The sequence below is a fragment of the Chinchilla lanigera genome, unplaced genomic scaffold (genome assembly GCF_000276665.1).
Source record: "Chinchilla lanigera isolate Chin_1 unplaced genomic scaffold, ChiLan1.0 scaffold00004, whole genome shotgun sequence".
NCBI lineage: Eukaryota > Metazoa > Chordata > Mammalia > Rodentia > Chinchillidae > Chinchilla > Chinchilla lanigera.
In genome coordinates this window covers 8,736,689-8,761,966 of record NW_004955405.1, presented here as the reverse complement: position 1 = coordinate 8,761,966, position 25,278 = coordinate 8,736,689, and the positions used below count along the sequence as shown (strand labels likewise).

General features: G+C 47.0%; 1 protein-coding gene across 1 annotated transcript in view; it reads left to right on the top strand.

Annotated features, from left to right (window-relative positions):
- Positions 1–2,182: 2,182 nt before the first annotated feature.
- The window catches only part of Tspan5 (tetraspanin 5), a gene marked incomplete at its 5' end in the record, with an annotated part of 34,024 nt that continues 10,928 nt past the window's right edge, over positions 2,183–25,278 (top strand). Inside the window, 2 exon segments of the mRNA XM_013517460.1 lie at positions 2,183–2,233; positions 22,106–22,252. Of these exon segments, the coding sequence (XP_013372914.1) occupies positions 2,183–2,233; positions 22,106–22,252 (198 nt within the window).

Below are 25,278 nucleotides of genomic sequence, written 5' to 3'. Positions count from 1 at the left end.
GTAACACGCATGTCTCCCTCCAGCAGCAGCAGGGATGGCTGACCGCAGGGGCCTCTGCCACAGCAGCCGCCTGTAGTGCTGCGTCTGGTGATGCTGGCTGATACTGCGCTGGGGGGGGCAGCCATCTGCACGCATGGGCATCAGCCCTGGGGAACCGGTCACGTCTCAAGGGTAAGGGCGGTGTGTGAAGCAGCGCTGGAGCTGTGCCTCTTCAGTGCTCCCTGGCAGCTGTGGGTCCTGTGCACTCACTTGCCGTGGCCACTGTGCCCAGCACCTGTAAACAAGATGGTATCTGATGAGCTGTTCTGTGCTTGTGTTTTGTTATTTGGGATCTGAAAGGGAAAATGAGGTAACACACTGACCAGGGCACTGGAGACTGACCAGTCTTTCTGTTGGGGTGCTAAAACAAGAAAGCCGTCTAAACACTTTTCAGATAGCCTCTTCCGTGGGAGCAAGAGTAGGAAGAACAGTCTTTAGTTTTTGCCACATCAAAGACACGCTCAAACTTTTCTCTACAGGGCTCGGAAAGCCCTGCATACTACGCTTTTACATGTCAGATTATTTGGGGAGCTTTGGGAAATTGAATACAGCACCACATTGCAGAAGTTACATTGCTGTCCGGTCCCCTCTTCTGCTCCTGCTGGCTTCCCAGCCACACTTGGGTTTATTAACCTTGGCCTCCAGAGTCAAACTCTCTGCTGTGAATGGCCAGCACCCCAGCAGGCACACCGTTCTCAGCTTGCCCTGGAACTGTGAAGAATAACCACCCTCAGTCATTTTCTCTGTGCGCTCTCTGGCCAGCTTTTCTGACATTTAACTTAATTGAGATGTTACTAAAACAAACAGTGAGTGCTGCTGCTTTCAAACTGAAGCTGCTTGCCAGCCTAACCACTCTGCACGTCAGTGTTTGGAAAGGAAATTAGAGTTGCTATTGTCAGGGAAGATGAGGAATCAGATGTATCTTTCCTCAGGACCAAAAACTCCCAGAGACCACTGGAGACCACTAGACTCTTAGTAGACAGATAGCCCGTACAGGTGTTTTCCAGTCTGTGGCATCCCAGTTATAAGACACTGTTACTTCAAGTACTATCAAGGGGAAAGAAACAAATACGAATTCTGTCAATTCTAAGACTCAGCCCAATGCCAGAGACGTTAAAATATAAGGGAAAACTTGGCTGTATCTTAGAATGGACGGGTTGCAGTGAGGACTAAAGGAAAGTGGAAAGTCCCCTGTTCATCATCTGTTCCCCTTTGTCACCTCCCACCTGTCTCGAATGCAGCTGAGTGACAGACTCATGAGCTTTGTATTGGACAAAATGCTTTGCTCAGTCCTTCGTGTTGCCTGTGTACCCAAGTTATGCATGAATTTTCAGGGACTGAGTTTAGTCCAGGGAGAGTTACAGAAGCCCTCTGAAACTGATATGGGGGGAAAGAAACTCCCAGCCTCCTAGATGTCTGTTTACGAGTTCATGTTCTCTAAAATTGAAGAATGGATTTTAGGAACAGAGGGTAAGAATAGAATATATTTATTGGGGGAAAGAAAGCTTCTGTCCGAGAGACAGACAGATGTGGTCCCGAGTGGGTTGCCAAGGACCCGGCCTTTTCTAGGGGTTTTTAGAGAGCAAATCCATGACTTGAGGCAGGTCCAAGGTGGGAGAAATGGGAAATTGCAAGGCGGGCATGAAGTGAGACAAAACTATGGTCAGCCAGCAAGATTATAATTGCTCAGGTAAAATTGATTAAATTGGGATCAAATGGGGAAGCGAGTCACGTAGCAAGCGGGCATGAACACAGAAGAGGAGAGGGTCCTGGCCCTAAGTCCAGACCCTGCTTACCTGACGGCTGGCGAAGGTGGACCTCATTCATGGGGCACCCACTTCTGCATCTCCTTTACCTTTAAGTGGTAACATCCTCATCACTGATTACTTACTGTATTTGAGATTTTGCCTAGTTTTAGTCTTCATAATTTGAATGATTTCCAAGTACCTGTGGGTCTCCAGCCTTCTTACTGGCATAAATAATTCTAGGCAAATGAATGTGATTCTTTTCCTGATAAAGATGGTTACTCAGATTTTGGAGAATTTCCTAGTCAGGTAAAATGACAAAAGATTGAAAACATTTTTATTTGTATTAGTAAAAACATAGTGTTTGCCTTCTATTTACACTGCTTTCTTTCTTTCAGTTTTTAGGAATAGCATTCCTTGGAATTGGACTGTGGGCATGGAATGAAAAAGTAAGTCAGCTGCCATGAAAACGCACACATTTAATTAGAGGATGTGTATATCTGCTTTTTGTCCTTGATCCTTTAGAAGAGAACATTTTTAGAAGATAAATGATACATACTGAAAGACTCTTGAGGAATGGAACCTAAAATGACTACTGCATCAAAATAATCACAAAAGTAACAGCTCTCGGACACAATAGAGGATGTAATTTAGAGTCTTACCAGCCTGAAACCATGTTCCCATGCAGTATTTCTTCACGTAGGCCCAAGAATTTCAGTAGTGCTTAAAAATATCACTAAACTACCTGGAACGCTTCTCTTTCTCTCTGTCTCTCTCTCTTTTTTAAATAATTTGGAGCATTAGAAATGGTATAGTACCTTCGTGTGTTGTGTTGTAAAGTGTGGTCATGTGGTATGAAGAAAGCCAGATAAAGATTCATGTTTGAGTGTCAGTGAAATTCGTCACTAATGCTAAGTAATGTGAGTAGATGGCTGCTGGTTTTAAGTGTTAAGAAATCCTTAAAGTTGAGGATACTGTACCGGCTACAGTATTGTAGAAGGAAAAATCTGGAAGTTGGAGCAGCGTGTTCTAAGTGACAGCAAAGACGCAGAGTGTGATGAGAAGGACACCCTGTGTTCACACCTCCCTGAACTGCGCATTGCACTTTTTTTTCCATACGTTTCCCTCTCAGAGCCTCCACTGGAATTCAGAAATGAAGCTGAACCCCCTCTTTGTTGCTATTTGAGGGAGACACTTGCAGTGTTTGCTTTCTCAGTATTTGGCTACAGCGAGGCCTACCTGTCTCCTACCTTGTGAAAGTGGAGGGTACTGGGATTGCTTAATACTTAGGTAAACTAAGAGCTTAAATTTTCCCAGAAAACCATTATCTTATCTCTTTGCTAGTCACTCTTGGAGCCTGACCACTGCTAAAAGACAGAAATTCTTTTGAAGTGATAAATGTATTAGGGGCCAGTACCAGTAAATAAAAAGGAAAGAAAAACTAAGAAGTTCCAGAAAATAAGACTTTAGATCCCTTGGGAATTTCTTCAATCAAAACAATGTTCAGAGAGACTATGTAGAGCAAAACTCAAAGTAAATCCTGAGTTTTGACAATTTGCCCTCAGCCAGGGTGTGGCCCAGTGGCCCGGTGGCCCTGGGTTCTACCCCTACCAACCACCCCCAAAAGTGTATCACCTTCTATTTATTTACAAAAAGGCCTTTATAGTGTATGAAATGTTTTATAAAAAATAAATATGCCCCCTCCAGCAAACAACTCTTTGAGGCAAGGCAGTGATTATATATGAAGTGCAAGGCAAATTAAGTTCTCAAAATAGAGATAACTGTATCTCCAGGAACTTTTATGTTGCATATTAATCCTCTGTTGGATGATGATTAGCTTCTGCCTTATCCTGGTTAAACTTAGAGATTTGTATTGGTGGAATGTCAGAAATTCCCCCTCTTAAAATATACAGTAGGTATTGTAAACTGGGAAGAAACTTCAAAAGGAAAGAGAAACTGGAATGGGGAAATGGAGAAAAGGAGGAAGAAAAAAAGCAAAAAAAAAAAAATACATATATATATAGTTAAGATATTTATACTACTAATTTCTCTTAGTTCATTGAAAAGATAGGTTTGTACTAATATTGTTTGGGCAATTAAATGCCTGTATCTTACACTCTGAGTAACTGACTTAAGGATAATGAGGGGTGGGGTTATAGCTCAGTGGCACAAGTACCTGCCTGGCAAGCTCAAGGTCCTGAGTTTGATTCCCAGTACCAAAAAAAAAAAAAAAAAAAGATAATAATACACAGTGTATTAACCATTGTTATCTTCTGAGTATCTTGTTTTGAATTTTTGTTTTATTTTTCCTTTCTCTTTAAAATAAAAAAGGAGTAGCTCTTAAGTCCATTTGGAATAAATAAATAAATAAATAAAAAGGAAAGAGAAAGAAAGAAAGAAAGAAAAGCCCTCCAGCTGGTTAAATGCCAGACAACCCAGCTTTTTATAACCCCTTTAATAAAAATGCATTTCTTTCTACTTTGAAAAGGGTGCTGGAAGGCATTAAATGAATTAATTGTCTATTCGAGCATTAAACCGATAGTTGGTCTTTTTGCAGAGTATTTTTCTCTTTGTGACATATAATTATCTTTTTATTTCATTGGTTGCTTTAAATGTCTCTTTGATAAAATCACAAACTTCTACACTTGGCAGTGTCTCAAAGGTAAGAGTGAAGGATGACACAATGTTGGAGAAGGAGGAGACAGTTGTCCCTTCTCTGTCAGGGCTACTTCAGTAAGTGGAAAGTTCTCTTGAGAGCCAGGGAGCTGACCGGGGTCATGCAGATACAGTGTGGCAGATCTAGGAGGCCACGCGGAGGTGGTAGAAAGCAAAGGGGGCTGGGTGTGGTGGCGCATGCCTGTAATCCCAGCACTTGGGAGGCTGAGGCAGGAGGATCGTTGTGAGTTCGAGGCCAGCCTGGGTTACAAAGTGAGCTCAAGGCCAGCCTGAACTGCATAGTGAGACTGTCTCAAAAAGACAAAAAAAAAGAAAGCAAAGGGGGCATTCTGGCCAGTGCAGGACAGCATGGGGAACCCCAATCACATGTTGGGTCTTGGTGTGGGAGGCGCAGCAGGGCCTGGTGTGAAGTCCCTGCTTGGGGAGCTTGCATCCTAATGAACACTGGGGAGGCAGTAAGTGTCCAAGGATTGGCATCCGGATCCTGGTGAGTGCTAGCAGGAAACACAAGTGTAGTTTAGAGATTGTTTATAGAATGGTAGGAAAAGGCATGGCTTTGAGGTGTAGTTGGCAACAGACTGAGTAGTGATGTTGGAGCAAAAACCTGAACAAAGTAAGAGAGCCCTGCAGGGCAATGAAGTGAGAAGAGTCCAGGAGAGAGAATAGCCAGGGTCTTGGTGATCCCACAATTGGCCAGAAGGCCAGTAGGGTTCCATGGGAGAGAACACGGACAGAAGTGGGGACAATGCAGGGGAGGCAGCAGAAGAGGCTTCGCAGACTCCTTCAGAAGCTTGGGTATATTTTAGGAAGGAGAATACCACCGGGCAGTTCAGTAAGGAGTGTCCTGATCTAACTTTGTTTTAAGATTGCTTAGTTGCTGTGAGGAAGAACTAGGGCTGGTTGTAGACTGAATGACCACACCCCACCCAATTTATGTTTTGAGGCCCTAATCCCTGATGTGATATTTGGAGGGGAGGCTATGAGGAGGTTGTGAAGGTAGAGCGCTTGTGAGTAGGATTGTTGTTCATCAGAAGGGACTGGAGCCGAATGACCCCTTGGTCCACCAAGAGAGAACACAACCAAGGACACAACCAGAAGGAGGCCCTCACTACGCACCAGGTCTATTGGCTTCTTCAATTTGTGTTTCCCCACCTCCAGAACTGTGAGAAACAATCATGTAAGCCCCTAGTCTGTATTGGTTTAGCAGCCTAAACTAAGATAAGGCTAAACACATCTGAGTTCAATGTTTGGCTCCTTCATTCATCATTTCATCTTTGTGGCTTTGGACAGCTAAATTTACTTTTCTGAGATGCCCTTTCCTTCTCTGCAGTGGAGACAGTTGATCTCACCTGATAGGATCATTGTGAGGATCAAAGAGAGGATCCCAGCATAGTGCCGCCAGGATCATTGTGAGGATCGAAGAGAGGATTCCAGCATAGTGCCGCTATGAAGTCTCACTGTAAAAAAACAGCAATTGTGCTTTAAGGAAGTAAGACAGTAGTTACTCTAAGCCAAATATGAGCAACATTGGTCCAGGAACATGGATTCAAGTTACCCTGAGTGGTATGTTCCATTCCAGAAGAGGTTACATAAAGCTTTATAGTTACAGAAAAAAAAAAAAAAAGTCAGGAATCCATGTATTTAACTTGTGCATTGATGGAATATCAGGTGGAGGTAGATGGTCTGCAGCAGAGCGGCAAAATCTCTGTAGGTTTCAGATGCTACGGCATTCTTAGCTTTTGTGTTAGTAGAATAGAGATCCCCTCTGATAGTGATACATCCCAGAAGTTGTATCTGGTAGTCACTAGAATGCTAATACTATGTTGAAAGAAAATGGCCATTAAAAGGCATTACAGATAGCCCAAGGTAATTTTGGGTCTGGATCTGCAGCATTCCTTTTCTTCAAAGTCATGGCGTCCTGTCTTTGTGGCCAAAGTCAAGCAGGCTTCAGGTTCTTCATGGAGGTGCTGCTGTTGTACAGCCCCACTGTACCCTGGAGGCATCGCTGCCTCCCCCATGTGTGAACGCCCTGGACAGGGGATTGGTTTTGTTTTAGGGACTTTTAAGGAAGAAATGATATGCATTGATCACTTTAATAACTGCAAAGGCTGTTAAGTCTTTTGGGCTAACTTTTTCAGAGGGCCAAGCTTCTGATGGGATGGCAGAATGATGTGTTTTTGTTATTGAGATAGTGTCTCACTATGTTATTCATGCTAGGCTTGAACTCACTGTGTGGCCCAGGTTGGCCTCAAACTCACAGCGATCCTCCTGCCTGGGCCTCGTGAGTGCCGGGATTACTGGCGTGCACCACCATGCCCTGCCAGAGTGATGTTGGGGGATAATGTGCACCTATAAACCAATAAAGCCAGACTGTGGATCACTGAATCCCCCAGACCAAGACTGACTTTTGCTTTAAAGGAGCCATGGAGTATTACATCCTCCAGTAGGGCTGCAGCTGGAAGAATCAAATTTTCGCTGAAGGATCAAGTTGCTTTCATGGATGGAGCCTTAAACATATTTATGTGGAGTAGAGGAGCATTGGAGGGAAAATGATTACCCCCTCATACTTCTACCAGTCAGAGTTTTAAACATTGGGCTAATATTTTAAACATCAGGCTAATATTGCAGTTGAATATAGGAAATAATTATAGTTTTACCTAAGTTCCAGATCCACCATGAAGATGCAAAACATGCCTGTTCCCAGGGGATGCTGGCTTTGGCAAAGTTTTTCAGTAATGGTAGGATCTGCTCTTTGGAAGAAACTTTAACAATTATGTAGCATGAATCACCTCTGTGAGACCTTTCACAGCTTCTAATCTTAACAAAATCATTCATCCAGATAACATTTATTGAGTACAAAGCACGTGACAGGGCTTGTGCTGGGTCTAGGAACACGGAGTTAATGTCATGGGAAACGGACCTCACAGTAGGAAGGGTATGGGTATATATGTAAAAGGTTGCAATAAATGCTAGTTAGGAGTGAAAATATACTTACCAGTCACCACAACAAAGTACTCACCATTTCTTTCACTTTGAGTTGTTCTTACTGTTCATGTCGTGCTACATTGCACTCAGTGATTCTAGATCTACCCTGCTGGATCCCACAGAATAAGTCCTTCCACAGGTTACTCCGGAGGACTCTCAGGCAGAGGCCTGGTTCCTTTGGTATCTCCAGCTGAAAGTCTGGGCGGGCGAGAGTCCCTTCGTCATCACAGTCGTGCTCCTCTGGCATAGTGTGTCCTCTGCACCCCTGAGAGGCTGCTTTTGGGGCCACAGAGTATGGCTGGGTTGTGTCCCCTCCCCTTGTCCAGCATCCATGCAGCTGGCGACTCACAGCCTGCTACAGACCAACCAGGTTTCCCTGTTCACCCCATCTGGCTGTCCTCAGAGGTCTTCCAGGATGCCATTGGCACAGTGACTCAGCAGCCTTCCTGCTGAGGTGCTCCAGAGCCCACACCTGTCACCTCCCCAGCTCCTGCCCGCTCAGCGTGGCTTCAGCTGCACATCCCTACCCCTGCCACCTGGAGAAGTTCTGATTCCAGAGTCTGGGTTAGACCAGCTGCTCTGTTTGAACAAGCCTCCGGCTCTAGAAACTGTTCAGTTGTAAGCCACTGACACATTGAGCAGGCCAAGGACAGAGCCCAGCGGCATGTCACCGTAATTCTCCTTCGGGGCTGATGCCCGTGTGCTCATGTGTGCTTTGTGGTGTCATCAGTCTGTCAGCATCTGGTCCATGTGCTTGTCTTCACATTCTGCATCCTGTCTTTGTGAGTGAACTGTGTCCTTCACTTTTCTGTGATTCATCAGCTCAGGGTTTTGTGGAACTCGCACTTGCTTATTGAACTACTTATGCTGGGTCCTGAAGCATGTCGTGTTCTCACCAGGTCCTCAGGAGCTTTTCTCAGTAGAGCTAGGACTGAGGCATGGTGCGGCCCCCACTTGGGAAAGCTTTTCTTACTTGGTTGCAAGAGGTCAGGCACTCCTAGCTCCCTACCTCAGCGCCTTCTCAGCTTGGTTGGGTCTACTGGACCTCTAAGGTTTAGGGTCCTTAGACTCCTTCTCGAGGCTACTTTTCTCCTCCATTCATGCTCTGAGAAATCTCATCTGCGCCTGGGGCATGCACAACACCTGTCACTTACAACTCCCAAGCTGGTATCTCTGGTTGCGACCTTATCTAAATCCCAAACTCATGTAGCCAGTACCCTGCCCAGCAGTCCACTTAAATGACCATGGGCCTTCTGAATGTGGCACTTCCATAACAGCACTGCTGACCCTCAGACCTGCTTCCCTGCTCCCTTGTGTCAATGCCAGCTCCATCATTTGCTCAGTATCTTTGACACCTTTCTTTCCACGTTTAGTCTATCAGCAAATACCGCCTGATGGCCTACAAGTCTTGTGAAAAAGCATCTGGTTTCTTCTCCCCACCTCCACGGTTACACAGCCCAATAGCCACTGTGTCCTGCCTGCCTGAGTGCAGCGCCTTCCAGTTACGTTTTCCACCTCTGCTCTGGTGCCCCAGGCCTCACTCCGGGTCTGTCTTCATGCAGCAGCTGGAGTGATTCTTTAAAATGTGAGGCAGCTCCTTCTCGCGCACACACTCCGGGAGGGTGTCACCTCACTGAAGCCGGGTGGCTGCCCGCTGCCCTGTGCCTCAGCTCCGGTGGTGCCCTTCCTCCCTGTAAGCTAGCCAGAACCTGGCCGCCTGCAGGCTCCCACCTCCAGTGTGCTGCACCTCTCCAGGGCCTCAGCACCTGCTCCTGTCCCACCTGTGTGCTCTCCAGAGACCCCGCTGTGCTTCCCTCCTCTTCCAGGTCTCTGCTTAATGCCACGCTTGTTCTGTTTGAGGTGTCCACTTTGGCCACCACCTCCCTTTCTTCTCCTTTTCCTGTGCTTTCCTCCTTATAGGACTTGTCACTTATGGCTCCCAAGATGGATTATCTGTGTCTCCTTGCCAAGAAGCCAGCTCGGTGAGGGAAAGAACTTTTGTTTCCTGGTACTGGTACTGCCCAGTACCTAAGACAGTGAACAGCACGTGGCGTTCTAGAAATATTAGAATGAGAATGAATGAATGAATGAATGAATGAATGAATGAGCAAAGGAATAGGGAAAGCGTTCTCATAGACTCTGGCCGTTCAGTGGCATCTGTCCCCAAGTTGCCACCGTAGGTAGTGGCCTCTGATCACTATTGAGCTCACTGCGTTGACACGTGAGGCAAAAGCACATGTGGTTTCTGATGTGTGGTGTGAGGGACATCATGTGGAAATAGACAATACATCCCGTGGTCCAGCGGGAGCCATCTGTTTCTGCCATAGAAGCGGAAGTTTACACACAGCGGTCTTCTCCATGGAGCAGTTTAGGTGCCTTTCCCTTTCCACTGGACCAGCTGCTGTGCTTATGGCTTGGGTCTTAGGTGGGGCAGGAGGGAGAGTGGTATGGCACTGGCAGGTTCTGGTGAGGGATGGCGAGCGAGAAGGAGGGTTCTACTTCTTGGAACAGCAAAAGTGCCCTTCCAGGACTCCTAGCAGGAGTCTGAGGTGACCATTGGCTTCCCACCCCTAACATGGTGGCCCTGAGCAGAGGGATAACCTGACCCAGCCTGTCCAACCTAAAAAGTTCCTGGGGATGGCACCCTGTCCTCTCTGCCATCTGTGACCCAGCGTCGAGCATCTTTCACAGTGAACGCCCAGAGGAAGTTTGGGAATAAATGAATGAAAATATGTAAAATGCTTGGGGGGTAGCTCTCTACCAAGGGATTTCCACACTCTCTACCCCTTGGGTTAATCTGAAGGATAGCATTGTGAGGTGGGGAGACTGAGGCCTAGAGATGTTGGGCTGGGAGCCCGGCGCTCGCCCTGCCTTGTACTTCTGCATGGGGTTCTGTGGCTCGGAGGGAGGAAGGGGCTGGGGACGGGGAGCCCGCTCTCTGTGGTCTGTCCTCGGCCTGCCGAGGGTGGGCGGCCCTTGCTCCTGGTTGCACTTGCTTTCCCTGCCCAGCCTGTGACCTGCCCAGAACCTTCAGTTGCTTCCTGTCCTGTCACACAGGAGCCCACACTGGAAGGAGAGCAAGGGCAGTGATTCAGGGTCTCAGCAGAGGACCAGGCCATGGGGTGGAGGATGTATTTCCTTTCCCAGAGAGGCTGGAGGTGGGAGCAGGGACCCGGGTGAATGGAGCAGAAAACGGGCTCCTTGCCGCTGAAATCAGTTCCAGGAGATGGCGCTGTGAGGTGGTGAGACTTTTGCACAGACTTGTCTTATTGACTAGAATGTAGTGAGGTTGTCTACCCTATGTAATCCCCTTGAGTCCTCTGTTGTATCTACAGAGTTGAAGAGGAGGAGCCCAACAGCTGGGTCGGTGCCTGGACGATCACCCTGTGACGGACACATTCTAATCAGTGTATCAGCAGGTACCTAGTGTGTTGAAATCCTCAGTTTTCTTTCATGCATAAGTTAGCTAAATTGGTAAAGGGCAGAAACCTGATCTTAAGATGAAGGGACAGGTTGAAAGAGCTCATACAATGTTTTTAAGCAAAACATCTTAAATATGGGCTCATGTGTTTCACCTAAAAAGTGGGCCATTATCTTTCTGTGGGTGGGTCATTCTCCCACCCCAAGCCAAGACCAAGACAGAACTTCTGGTAGATCCACAAATATACTGATTTCCATTGCCAAAAACACACAGTCATTCCAAGCTCCAATCTGCAGTGCGCCCCTCTCTTTTGAGGACCTGCACTGTATTTCTTTGAATGTGTATTTTTAAATTTCTTCCCAGGGCTGGGGATATAGCTCAGCGGCACAAGTGCCTGCCTGGCAAGTGTAAAGTCCTGAGTTTGATTCCTGGTGCAGAAAAGAAAAAATAAATAAATAAATTTCTGCCCAGTAAATTTAATTTAAAAAAGGGAAAAACTCCATTTTTCTCTCTATATCCCTTTCAGCTTTGTTCAGTGGGGTTTTATAGGGCAAAAACTCAAATGGGTCAAAATTCCAGTGACCTTGATTTTTTTCTCTTAGACACTCCTGCCTTCCTTTGAGGCACAAACCCTGACCACTTATTGGACAGGGCTGGCAGATCCCCGCAGCACCAAGCCTCATGCCACACTAGGTGTTCTGTCTGCCCAGGCCCCTCTGCCTTGGCCTGAGGGGTGCAAGTGGTGGTCCCTGTTCTCAGTCCAGCCCCACTCCCCAGTGGCCCCTGCCCACTTCCTGTTGGGCAGACCCCTAGGCTGGAGGGGATCTGCTGTCCGGGCCTCGCAGATGTCCGTGGGGTGAGGGCTTGGTCTCTTAGAAACTTTGCTGCTGAGTTCCACTGCCTAGCGGTTCCCTTGAGCTTGGCAGGACCTGCTCAGGCCTGGCCCTCTTCTGCGTTGGTAGCGGCTCAGAGCCCGCTATCCAAGGTCTGTTCTCACTTTGTGAGTTGCCCTCTGTGATGGGGCCAAGACTGCCCTGCACTGCTCTCATAGCAGATTGAGATGGCCCAGGCTGCCCTCTCTCAGACATACCATCCTTGAAGGGGTCATCCCACTGGAACAGCTCTTCCCCACCTCTGAGGTCTCAAATTTCCAGGGCCAGAGTAAGCCCTTCCCAGGCAGAGTCAAGCAGTCCTCACTGTGTTTCCATGGCAGAAGCCATGTCAGAGTTCCTGGTGGTTCCCTCAGCTCCTCACAAGGGCTAAGGTAGGAAGTGGAGGTGGGGTGACATCCGTACTGGGCAGTAGCACCCCTGGCCCACTGCTGCCTGCTGTCTTCAGTAGGGAGGAGTGAGCATGTGAGACGCTGCTCGGCTCTGCTGTCTGTTCCTGGGTGACTGGTAAGCCGTGCCTTCTGTGCCATCTCCTTTTGTGGCTGTCGGGGCCCCTACAGGGCCTGTGAGAGTAAGAGTGTGGGGAGCCCAGCGCTCGCTGCCAAGCCGGGCTCGGCAGTGTGGCTTAGCAGTGCTGTTTTCGCTCAGGCTTCCAGCAGCTGAACCTGGGTCGCCACTGCTCTGCTGCTGCTTCCAGGGCACCTCCCGCTGCTCATCAGGCTTGCTGGCTTCTTGCAGACAGGGTCTGGCCTTGCACTCACACTGTACCTCAGGCTGGCCTCGAAGTCATGCCTCACCGCCAAGTGCTGGGAATCCCCCTGTGTGCCAGCACCCCAGCTTCCCACAGGCTTCCAGCACACAAGTGCCGGGCCATCCTCTCCTCCACAGGCTGCCAACCCCTGCCTTTCCTGCTTTAGACTCAGAATGCAGTTGGCCAGGCACTGCCACCGCATTTCTACCTTGCTGCCAAAGCCCCTGTGCTCCCCCATTGCAAAGACCTCCACCTGTCCACCTGGTCTGCACTGTGCTCCACAGGCCACTCCCCACGTGGCACATGTCTTCACTTCAAATGCCATAGCATCGTGGTGCTTGGCCTCTCACAGGAGACCCTGTCAGCATGTCCTCAGTGAGTGAGCGGAGTCCTGTGCAGGCCCAGAACAGAGGGATGCTGCTATGAGAACAGACTGCTCTTCACTTTAGTTCAGGGAAGCAGGTCAGATCTGCCTTCGCTGCTGTGGCACAATACACAGATGTGCAGCTTCCACCAGAAGTGTCTGTTTTCCACAGTTCTGGTGATGGAGACCACTATGAAGCAGCCCTGAGCAGGACTTAAATTCGCCAGGTGACTTTCCATGTTTACTTGTGGGTCTGTCCAAGGCCTAGGCTCCTTCTCCAGAGAGGGTGGTGGACTCACAGTAAATGAACCGTTGTGAGTCACTCATCCCTACTAAGGGCTGTAATGGCAGATGAAGCCAGAAAGTCAAGGTTAAGACAAGATTACAGCCAAGGACACCTGGATCCCATCTCAAGATAAAGACTGTAGCTTCAGGTATCTCACTCCTGGATGGATTAACTTCATAGCTTTCTTGGAGAAGTCCTTGAGTGATTCTACCCTTCTTGAGTACTCCTTTCCTTCTTCTGATAACCAAATAAGTAGGGCCACCCAGAAAAGGTTGTGGTCTTAGCACTGAGAGAATCTTGAATTCTCTGAGAGGGCTTTGATCCTCTTGGAGCCCTGAAATCATTCCATTCGCCTCTTTTTATTTAGCCTTCACCATACACTCGTTCAGGAGATTGCAGACCTGATCAGCCCGCAATAACTAAGAGATATTATTAACCCAATAATGGGGTCCGTAAGTCCAAACCAAGGTGGCAGTGGGTCATTGCTGAGCAGCATGCTCCTCTTGGTGTGTGAATGGACAGCTTTTTCTGTCTCCTTGTATGGCAGATGAGAGAGGTGAGCTCTCTGTTCTCGCTGTCTTCATAAGGACACCTTACTCCTTGTGAGAGTCCCCTCCTCACCACACCCTCAGACTGTGTCCTGTCCTGAAGGCTTTGTCTCAGTACTATCTCGTGGTGGTTGAGGGTTGCAGCATCAGAGTGACTGGGTGCATCCACTCTAACAGAGCTTTTGTTTCTATTTCAGTTTAAACTTTGCACTTTAGCCGGGGATCCTCCTAGGTATGCCTTGTGTCTTAGGGATGTGCACATGAAAACAGCGGGCACATGACCAGGACTGTGGGAACTTCTGCAGGGTGGCACAGTGGCCTGCGCTGCCTCCTGCTTAGCTGGCTGAGTGTATGCTCTGGTCCCTGACTATAAGCAGGGCCAGCTATTGGGGTCTGTGCATCCAGCCTCCCTGAAAGCTGCTTGTTGTTATGCAGGCCTGACAGGTAATTGCTCTGCCTCCTCTTCCTTCAGAGATAGGCCATGGCCAATTGTTTATCTGCAGGAAAGGATTGCTTGCATCTCACTGATGACCTTTGCTGACAGGATAACCTGGGAGGAACCAGGGGCCTCTGTGGACTCGCCTCTCTTTGCCAGGCCATGAGCCAAGCTGTTCTTGCTCCCTCACATCTCCTGGGCCTGCTGAGGTCTGACGTACTTCTCATCCCATCCTCTCTCTGGCCTCTGCAATGTTTAGATGGAGGGTGGCTTGCAGCGTGGCCTTGTCACGTGCTTACTGTGAGAGGCTTTGATGTATTTTTGTGGTGGCCAGTTTCCCTGTGGCCCGCTGGTCCCCACTTGGTCATCCTGTGGACATTGTTTGGAACTGCATTTCCACCGTGCTCCAGGACCACCCTTCTCCGAGTAGCTGCATTTTCTTTGAAATGTCCTCATGGTCACCCCTCTTCCTCTAGGGTAATGGTTGTGAGTCTCACCCTGTGAGGTGGTGTGATCAGAGTCAAGCAGACGAGTGTTAAAGGGCTCCATCTGGCCTGACCTTGCAGACATATTTCGCACACCCAGCACATCTTGTTTCTCATCTGACAGTTGGGAAGAACGGGCTTGTATATGTAAAAGCAGAGGAGCCCCTGCCTTGGGGTGTGTGAACACTATTTTTGTGTTTCTTTTCTGTGTGGGTGGACAGAGAAGAAATCGAACTTGCCAGGTGCACACAGAAGCTGCTCTGTGCTGGTGGTGAAGAGAAAAAAAACAAAAACCCACAGATAGCAGAAGTGCACTGGTTTGGAACCCTCTGGGGCTTTGTTTGCCTTTTTGTTTCTGTGCGTGCATAGAAACCTTGTCAAGAAGAAATCGCTGCAAAGTACACGCTCTATTGTTGCAGAACCACGGAGAGAAGATGCTTAAATTCCAGTGAGAGAGCAGAACCAGTGAAGTGCTGGTGGGGAGGTGGAGGTGGAAGGGAAGCTTGGCCATCTTTCTGTTTCTGCTGAGATGTACTGTGTTCACCAAACCACTGCACAGCCCGCCTCACAGGGGTGGCATGTGCCTCTGCAGCTGGGGCAACGTTCTAGAGCAACGACTCCAGCACGTGTGCCCGGCAGCTCCCTGCACAGAGGCGCCTGTGAGCAGCTGCTTCGACCATGCACTGCACGGCCACTGACTTGCCCACCCCCTCCACAGCACCGTCGGGGTGCTCTTGGCTTCCACCCACGGCTGCCTTTTGCCTGCTTCTGGCTTTTGCGTACTCATGACTTTCCCCTCCCGCCTTTCTTCTGTGAGTCTTAGATTATTTCCAGTTCCCCACAAAAGGTGATTAGGATACCCTAGTACTGCCTCTCCCATGAGGCATGACTGTCAGCACATCCGCAGCTTTCCTTTGGAGGCATTCAGAGGAGGACGTGCTCAGAATAAAACGGATTCTTCTTCAATGCAGCTGGTTTAAACTCTCCTCTCAGGGACTTTGATGGCATCCATGACTTTCTCTTATTCTCATGTAATAGTGATGATAATGAAGATGGTGTCAAACTTTTACTGAACTCTTATAGTGTTTGGATTTACTTAGATTATTTTCTTCATCTCTTAAAACCTTATGACACAGTGTATCACTTTGCAGATGTGAAAATCGAGGCCTAGTCAGGTAAGGCAATGGCCAAGATTACAGGCATACAGGAAGCCAACACTAGACAGAGGAGAACAATTGCTGGGGAGGGTGGAGCAAGGGGAATCCTCCAGACCACTGGAAATGCCAGTCAGAGCAGTAGCTATGGAGAACACTGTGGCGGTTGCTTAAAAAGGTATACGAATACAACTTGCGCGTGGCGCAGTAGTCCCACTGAGGTGTGCATCTGCAGGAAATGAAATCAGTGTATCAAAAAGACATCTGCACTCTTCATAGTAGCCAAGAAATGGAAGCAATCAGTGTCTATCAGCTGGTAAATGAGTAGAGAAAATGTGGTCCACACACGCAGTGGGATATTATCCAGTCACAAAATGAATGAAATTCTGTCACTTGTGATGACATAGGATGAACTGAAGATCATCGTATTAAGTGAAAGAAGCCAGGTGCAGAAACACAAGTATTGCATGACCTCACTTATAGGTGGCATATAGCAAACATTAATCTCATAGAAGTTGAGGACCAAGTAGCGGTTGTCAAAGGCCAGGGGCAGGAAAAGGAAAATTGGGATCAGTGGGTGCTAAGTTAGGTGGGAGTGAAAAGTTCTGGTGGTGTGTTGCACAATAGGGTGGCCATATCTATAACATGATAGATACTTCAGAAAGCCTGTAGAAAGGATGATTTTGAATGTTTTTATCCTAATAGAATGATGTCAGATAGATGAGTTTGCCCTGGTTTGAAAACTATACAATGTATATATGTCTCAAAATTCCATATTGTATTCCATAAGTATGTACAATTTTACATTTTTATGTATTAGTTTAAAAATAAAATTTAAAAGTAGTAGTCGCTATTGTAGTGTACTGTCTGCCTCACACGTGGTCTGGACTACCCTACTTGCTACACATAGAATCCCATGGGAAATTGCAAGGGAGCCACACGGGTGTGGCTACTGTGTGGGATGGTTTATGCCAGAGGTTGACTTGGGAAGGCTGTCTCTACCCACTTTGGAGCAGGCTTGTCCACATGGCTGGGGTACCAAGGTCTCCTTGCACTGTGAAGAATGCGTGTGGATACGTTTGTTTGCTGGCTCTCTGACTTCTGTTATGATACTTCCTCAGACATGTTCTGTTAGCCTGTCCGTGTTCTTTCAGACGTATACTGGCCTCTTTGCAAAGTTCCGAAAGACTGTCCACTACCTCATAGGTAATGGAAATGTCCTATTTTCAGTGGAGCCTCATTTTCTAAGTTGCAAGTCGGTACCCCAAGAACTAGTTATCCAAAAGCTGGCTTGAGGAATGACTGATCTGTTGAATATATTCCTTTGTTTCTTTCAAATTGACTGCTATTCGTTTGTCTTTAGAGCAGTGCTTTATGTTATGGGCAATTTGTTTCTGCCCCTGTTCCCTGTTACAGCAGCCGTGAGCTGAGAGGCAGGAGAAAGGACCCAGGGTCCTAGGAGCAATGATGCAGGGCCATCCAGCATGGGTATAAAGGATGCTTGAGAATATGTTCCTTTGTATCAGCTCTTATAGATACAGTACAATATGATAGTGTGCAATATATTTTGAGACATATATACATTGTGTAGTTTTTAAATCAGGGCAAACACCTATATATCAGCTCTTAAAGATATAGTCTTAACAGTGTATTATTAAAATATATGTTTAATAATTCCTCTTGTTTTCTAAATTTGGACTTTTTGAATATGTTTTTCTTATGTTACTTTTTCCCTCATCTCTGTTACTACTGTTCAGATCCCAAAACAATGATTAAAAAAATGCGTTGGCTAATGGCTCTGCCTCTTACCTGTCTATCCTCGTTCTGCTGAACAGTCAGCTCCTTAAGACATGGTTTTCCAGCGTGAACTACCTAGACCAGTACCCTGGACATCTTTAGACCCCAGAGCTTTGCCTCCTACAGGATTCAGATCAAACAAAACTAAGAACTTGCGGCGCACCCCCAGGACAGCGCTGTGTGCCCCCTTTTGACGTCAGCCGCTCTGGGTAGAGAAAAGGCTGACTAGAGGACATTTTGTTTAGTTTTGTTTTCAAATAAGTTGCAGTTCTAAAAGTTGGTGTTTCACAGCTGAGGACTGGGGCTGAAAGCTTGCTGTGTGCTATTATAACACAAACAGAGCACCAGAGGTTCCAGCAGAACCACTCATCGTTGGTAGGGAGTCAGCTGAAGACGGTTCACACAGGATTAACCGCTCTGTTAACCCGGGTGGTGTGAGTGACCCCTGTAAAGCCAGCACTGACCTCTGCCCACCCTCTGCACTTACAGCGGTGCTTTCAGTGCTGCTGTTCTCTGAGGACCTGGTGGGGGGCTCACTGCAGCAGCCCAGAGATGGCTCCCAGACCCTGTGATGAGGAGCAGTGCTCTGGGACAGGCTGAGGCAGCTGGGCTGGGACTTGGGGTGCTGTTGGGATCTCCCCTCACTCCCAGGCTTTGTCTCCCCAAGCCCTGGCTTTCTCTCTGCGGACTGACTTTGTCCAGTTTCTGTCATTGGCGTTCTACAGTCTCAGCTACTGGAGTTAGCTGCCAGTCCCTTGTCCAGTCATCCCAGGGAGGAGGGGAGGAGCGGGGCTCATGGGAAGAGCGGCACTAGGAGGGGCATGGCTTGCGGTGAAGCAGGAGGAAGCCGCAGACGGAGGCGGGCAGTGACCCAGCAGGAGCCGTGTCTGCCTGAGGAGTTACCTGCCTGAGGCGTTGGCTCCATCTGAGCACGTTTCAGATCACTAGCAGGCTTAACTAATTGTAGATTTTTTTCTTCCAGGTTCTTGTCAGCAATAAGCGTTAATTATAATTATTCTTCAGCAAGCTTATGCTAGACTTCTGCCTCGTTTGTCAGACTGAGCTGCACAGCATTAGAAAGTCTAGTGAGAGACTGTTTGAAATGTCGTGTTTGTAACCCAGTCATTGCCAGGGTTCTGTTTGGTTCTGTAGAGCCGTCCTGCTCTTGGAAACATAAAGCTGTGTTGCATAGATGAGTCTGTCTTGTCTCCTTCTCTGTCTTGGTGAGAAGCCCAATCCCAAGGGGAAGGAACCGCGCATTGGCATCAACTTTTGCACGGTTGTGCCTCAAGATTTGAATTTGTGACTGTAGTTAATAATATATTGTTAGTTATGAGGGTTTTGGTTCTGTTTGTTTCCCTTGGTACTGGGGATTGAACCCATGGGGTGCTGACTTCATTCCCGGTCCCTTTTTTAAAAATTTTGAGACAGGGTTTCATGAAGTTGCCCAGGCTAGGCTCGAATTCCTGACTCAGCCTCCCAAGAAATGTGTAAATGGGATTACAGGTGTGTGCTGGCCTACCTAGCAGTAATGTATGAATTCTTAAAAAATGCTGAGATTGGATGTAATGTGTTCTCACCATAAAATACATAACTATTTGAGGTAATAAGTATTAATTAGCTACATTTAGACATTCCACAGTGTACATAACTTCAACACATATTGTGCAGGGTAAGTACATGTAACTTTATCAATTAAGAAATTTTAATAAAACAAAAGATACATTCTTTCTACCCAGACCCCCCCCAAAAAAAATTTCAATTAGTTTACAGTTGGTAACTACCTGATTATATCGTGGATCCATTAAAAATAAAGTTCTTGATGGTCTTTCCCATGCTTTACAGAATATTACCCCTCCCCAAGTTCTTTGTAGTATCTGTCTCCTGCCCTGTCTTTTGCTTGAATTTAGAAATAAATGAGTAGACTCTGCAGTCCAGCGAGGCCCCCAAATGATTGTCGTTTCCATAGAAACCATTGAAGCTCCTCTCAATTAAAACTGCCCCTGCAGGAGAGTAAGTACTAAAATGAGTTTGAGAAGCCAGATTCTTACTCAGTTAAACTCAGAAAGGATGAATGATCTAGGATTCTAGTGAGAGTTGGGATCCTAATTTTTGCCGAGATGAATTTTGTCTCGATATTTCAGACACAAGCATATATGTTTGCTCGTTTGCTTCACTTGCTTTGCAGAGCTCCCCAGAGGGCTCCTCCTGTTGTACCCAGGCTGAGCCCTCCGTGCACAGCCGTGGGTCCTGAAGGCTGGGAACAGCCTGCCCTTTGCTCACACTTGAGTATGAGTCAGAAATAAAACACTATGAAATAAAAATGGGTGAAATTGTAGAATAGTCTTCACTTGGAAGGAGCCTGAAGCTCATTAAGTCCCAGCTCCCCAGCCACTTTGGGAATCTTGCGAAGAACCCAGCTGGGAGGGCACAAGTCAGCGGCTGGTCAGAGGAAGCCTGTGTCTCCATGGCAGCCTCTCTCGCTGCTGCTGGAGACCTGGCGGTGTTAGAAACGGGACTCACCTTTCTCTGGGGCTTCCACCTCTGCTGCCTCCTGCTTCTGATTTACTTCTACCAAGTAAATGAGGTCTCCTGTTTCTCCCATAAGTAAGTTAGTTTTTGATTTTTTTTTTTTTTTTTTTTTAGACTTTTTTGAGACAGGGTCTCGCTGTGCAGTTCAGGCTGGCCTTGAGCTCACTTTGTAGCCCAGGTTGGTCTCGAACTCGCAGTGATCCTTCTACCTCCCAAGTGCTGGGATTATTGGTGTGTGCCACCATGCCTGCCTGCGTGGTTTTTGAATTTTAAGAGTATTATTACCCCCAAAGCCCTTTCTCCAATAGCTGAACAGGTCTAAAACTTGAATGCTGGTGAGAGGAAAGGTTGCTTTTCTTGTAACATGGGGCCCTTCACACCCTTTGGTCTGACTTCTCGGGCAAGTTTCTTCCATGTCATCTGTGCTGTGCACATGAGGATTGGTCTCCTTATATCACCCTTGCCCTCCAGCAGTGAGCATTCCTAGTTTAGCATTTGGAAACGAAACTGGACCAAACCCTTGGTCGGCACGGTCCCATGCAGGCATGGCCGCCTTCCGTGGTGTCAGTGGATAGGGGCAAGCACACCCTCCGTCTGCCTTGCGTGGGCGACCTCTCAGTCCATGGACCTGTGCCTTTTGGAGCCCTTTCCCCTCGTGTGTGTTCTGTTACCAGTGTGTTGCTGCTGTTGTTGCTGTGCCCCTAAAAAGCAAACGGAAAGCCTAACAAAATGCTCCAGATGTTTCAGCAACATTAAAGTGGATTGAAGCTTGAAACTCCTAAACTTAGCATCAGCTGGAGCACTGCAGAACAAGTCCAGGGCCCCCAGCTTGGCAGGAAGGAGGACTGAAGCACACATTCTGTTCTGGTTCCAGAACAGCCCATCTGTGACCTGCAGCTCGTCCCCAATCTGCTCTGGGTTCCATTTTCCTCAAGTATAAAGCCACATGAATAGCTCCTAGTCTTCCAAGTTGTTGGGAGGGCCTTGAAAAAAATATTTAATATTAAGACTTTACAGCAAACTACACCATGATGCTCTGGAGGTGTTCTGATTTGGGAGTTCAAAACAAATGTAATCACAAAATAAAATACTGATAATACTGGGTACGTAAGCCTTAGTTTGGTCTCTATGAATTGATAGTAAGTGTACACATTACATTTTGGAGGGAAGATGTCTCCTTTCTAACAGGTTCTGGGTATTGGATGTGGTTTCACAGTGAAGGGAGGAAGGGGTTCAGGAAGCAGTGGCACTGCTGATGGAGAAATGAAATTACTCTGGGTTGCTTTGGTGGCTGGGGTGGGATAATAGGACTGGTTTTTCTTTTTTTTTTTTTTTTAGTTGTTAGGAAATACTCCTGAGAATTGAAGGTAGAACATCCATCAGCACAAATCATATAGGTGGGCTTTGGGGATCTTCATCTTCTGGGGTCTGCTCTGGAGCTCAGGGGGTCCTGAGGTACAAGTCTCTCCTTAGAGAACTTGGGGATGCTTTCTGTCTGCAGGCCTGGGGAACAAGGGTTCACCCTGAAAGAACATCCTTGTTTTGAGGGTGTTGTGGGGTGTTTTTCTCACACCCAATTTTTAGTCAACATCATTTGTATTTGAGGACATAGAAGCAAAGGTAACGTACATGTTTTCTCTGTATAAGGGCTGGTGGGGTCTTTTTTACTTTGTATAATTTTGCCAAAAATATAAGTATAGTAGGTCTTGGAAAGAAATCAGTGGTTACATTTCCTTTTCCTCTTCCTTGTTCTTTTTCTCTCTCCTTCCTTCCTTCCTCCTTTTCTCTTTGCCTTTTCTCTCCTTTCTTTGCCTGCCCTGCCCTTGTCTGCTTTTCCTCCTTTTTTCTTCACAGTGTCTCTTAAACACTGTCTGGCAGTCATGCCTGATAAGCAGATGACCTCTGAAGTTTTCTTTTCTTTGGGAGAAGGCAAAAGGCAAACTTGTGGGCACACAACTCTCATGCTCTGGTGTCGGTGTGTTCTTTTCTGTTCCAGGGCGTTCTATCCAACATCTCCTCGATCACTGACCTTGGTGGCTTTGACCCAGTGTGGCTCTTCCTCGTGGTTGGAGGCGTGATGTTCATCTTGGGGTTTGCAGGGTGCATTGGAGCACTGCGGGAGAACACCTTCCTCCTCAAGTTTGTAAGTATCACACGATGCTCTCGAGTTACTGTCCAGGCCCTTATATCAGGAAGTGAGACAGTAAGCTGTACCCAAGCCCCTACCAAAGCATAGCCCTAGGCTTGGCCCTATTTACCTCATAGGAGGCTGTCCACTGTGGATATACCTCCTTCGGCATAGCAGTCTCCCCAGCCCGTGTCATTCCCGGAGGCTTCTCCTCCTCGTGATTTCCTCCCTCTTACACACGTAGGAAATACAAAGCTGTGCAGGTAGTCGTCTGGAAAGCCCGTGCATGAGCGCAGTGACTCACACTTGTCTAGCTTAAACCTGTAAGCAGTAGGTTTTAGTAAATATGGAGAACAGTAAAAGTGAATCTTGCCAGGCGTGGTACTGCATACCTGTAATCCCACCACTCAGGAGGCTGACAGGAGGATCAGTGTGAGTCTGAGGCCAGCCTGGGCTACATTAGTGAGTTCAAAGCCACCCTGAATTACAAAGGGAGACCCTGTCTCAACAAAAGAAAACAAAACAAAAAAAGTGAATCTCTGTTGTCCTTGGCCAGTACAAAGTTCTTCATATGACTGACATGATATTTAGATCCTTTACAGAATCTTTTTTTTTTTTTTTTTTTTCGGTTTTTCTTCCGGTACCAGGAATTGAACTCATGACCTTGTGCTTGCCAGGCAGGCGCTGTGCCACTGAGCTAAATCCCCAGCCCCCCTTTACAGAATCTTTGTTTGCTATGAATAATGCTGTTAGCAAGAATACAGTGGTGTCTCAGTTCACAAACCCAATTTTGCAACAATTCTAGTTGCAAACTGAGTTGGACAGTTTTCCTCATAAATCAACATTGAACTTGACCATTGAATTTGATTCACTTCTCACCCAACTCAGTTTGTGACCAGAATCATGGAAAGAATCAGGTTCATGAACCGAGGTGCCACTTGCATATGTAGAGGAGGGATTTTACAAGGGGTACATAAGTATTAAAAGTAAAAGCAGAGAATAAAAAGCAGGAATGTGTGGCATATGCTACATTAGTAGGATGAGTAACTATAGTTAAGAGCTGGCTGAATGTGCCCATCAGTGTGGAACTTGGCCCTGTGGTCCTGTGTATGAAGTGTCCACTGCCCTCTTCAAGAAGAGAAAGGATCAAAAGGACCCATCCTCCAGTGGTGAGGGAAGATGGTTAGGAATTTCCAGGGAAGTTTTTCTATAACATTGCCTATTACTAGAATCACTTTCAACCTTTATTGATACAATACCATCTAGGGCAGTGGTGGCGAACCTATGGCACATGTGTTGTTTTTCTTTTAAGACAAAAGCTGTTAATGTATGCATTGTTCTTTCTAAACAATTCAGGTTTAATTACAGTGTTGGCACTTTGCAATAAGTAAGTGGGTTTTGGGTTGTAGTTCGGGGTTGCAGTTCAGATACTTGTCTCTACAAGGTTCACCATCACTGACCTAGGGTCATTTTCATTTAAAACCAGAACAGTTTTGGGGGGGTTTTGGTTTTTTTTGTTTGTTTGTTTGTTTTTGTCTTTTTGAGACAGTGTCACTATACAGTTCAGGCTGGCCTTCAACTCACTTTGTAGCCCAGGCTGGTTTTGAACTCACAAAGTTCCTCCTGCCTCAGCCTCCTGAGTGCTGGGATTACGTGTGGACCACCATGCCCAGTTTAAAACCAGAATGTATTTTACAACTAGTCCCAACAGTTCAGTGTGTGATTCTTCTCCCCATTATCCTCGCTGACATCTTTCCTTGAAGATCCCTAAGAAGACGGCACTCACCGTGCCTGCCCTGGGTACTCCATTTTGAATTTGGGCGGCTCTGGCCACAAGGGTCATGGGGGCTGTTATTCTAGATGTTCACATGGCATGTGCTAGCAGGGAAATCGAGGGTGCTTGTGGTTGGTCTTAGGCACAACGTAGTGAGCAGCAGTTCTTGGTTCTGTGTATGTGAGACTGCACTGGGAGTGGATGCTTTCCCAAGACTGTCTGGCTTGTCTGCTAAATGGTCCTTTTCCCTATACACACACCATCTTTCACCTGGTTAACAACCTGTGGAACCCAGGAGCACTTTATCCTGACCACACAGCCTGCAGCCCACCGGTTTCATGGCACGAGGCTTCTCTAAATGCTGAGTTCACCTTACTCAGCTGCTCAGTAGCTTGATTGGGCCCTGTTTTAGTTACCTGCAGGTGTAGCTTCTGTGCCCCAGAATGTGGGATTCCTTTTAATATGATTCACTTGAATGTAGTTACACTTACAATAGCAGTCCCTTAATAAAATTCACTGTTAGAAATGAACTGTGTTGTTTCTTGGCTTTTTTAAGTCTTTGAGAATACTTTAAATGGCCTCTTTCTATATAAAAACTGAACTAGAATATTTTGGGGGCTGTGAGAGAAAAGTGAATGTCACGTCTCTGGACAGCCTCTCGGAGGTCTGATACCACCAGACTGGAGAGGTGCAGTGGGAAGATACAGGCGCTGAGACCCTGAAACAGAAGCGGAGCTCCCTGGTTGGAGACCTGTGAGTCAGCTTCTGTACCTTTGAAAATGAGAGAGTTCACTCACAGGGCCTGAGGTGTGCAGGCTCCTGCAAACATTTGATACGGATTGAATCTGATGTCAGGATTTGATATGTGTATTAAGTACATGAGAACATGGAAGGTGAACTCTGACATTTACGGAGGTGAGAACAAGTATCTCCATAAGAACCTTCTGAGCTCCTGCCTTGCGTCTTGTGCGTGCACAGGTGCACACTGGCTGTGACCTTGTCATGCTGTGGTGTAATTGCTGGCTTTATTTGCATGGCTAGGGTGGTCCCCAGGAAAGGACGAGATTGTTTCATACTAGGAGAGGGCGTTGATCAAAAGTGATGTGATATGTTTTCTGGTCTCTTTCTCTGTTGAGTAAAACTTAATTTGAAATTGTCAGTAGCACTGAATAACAATGAAGAACTGTTTAAATCTCATTTCCAGTGAGCTCAATGAGGACAGATAATGAGGAGCTCAAAAGAGCTAAGCTGGGGGTTCTGGAATTGG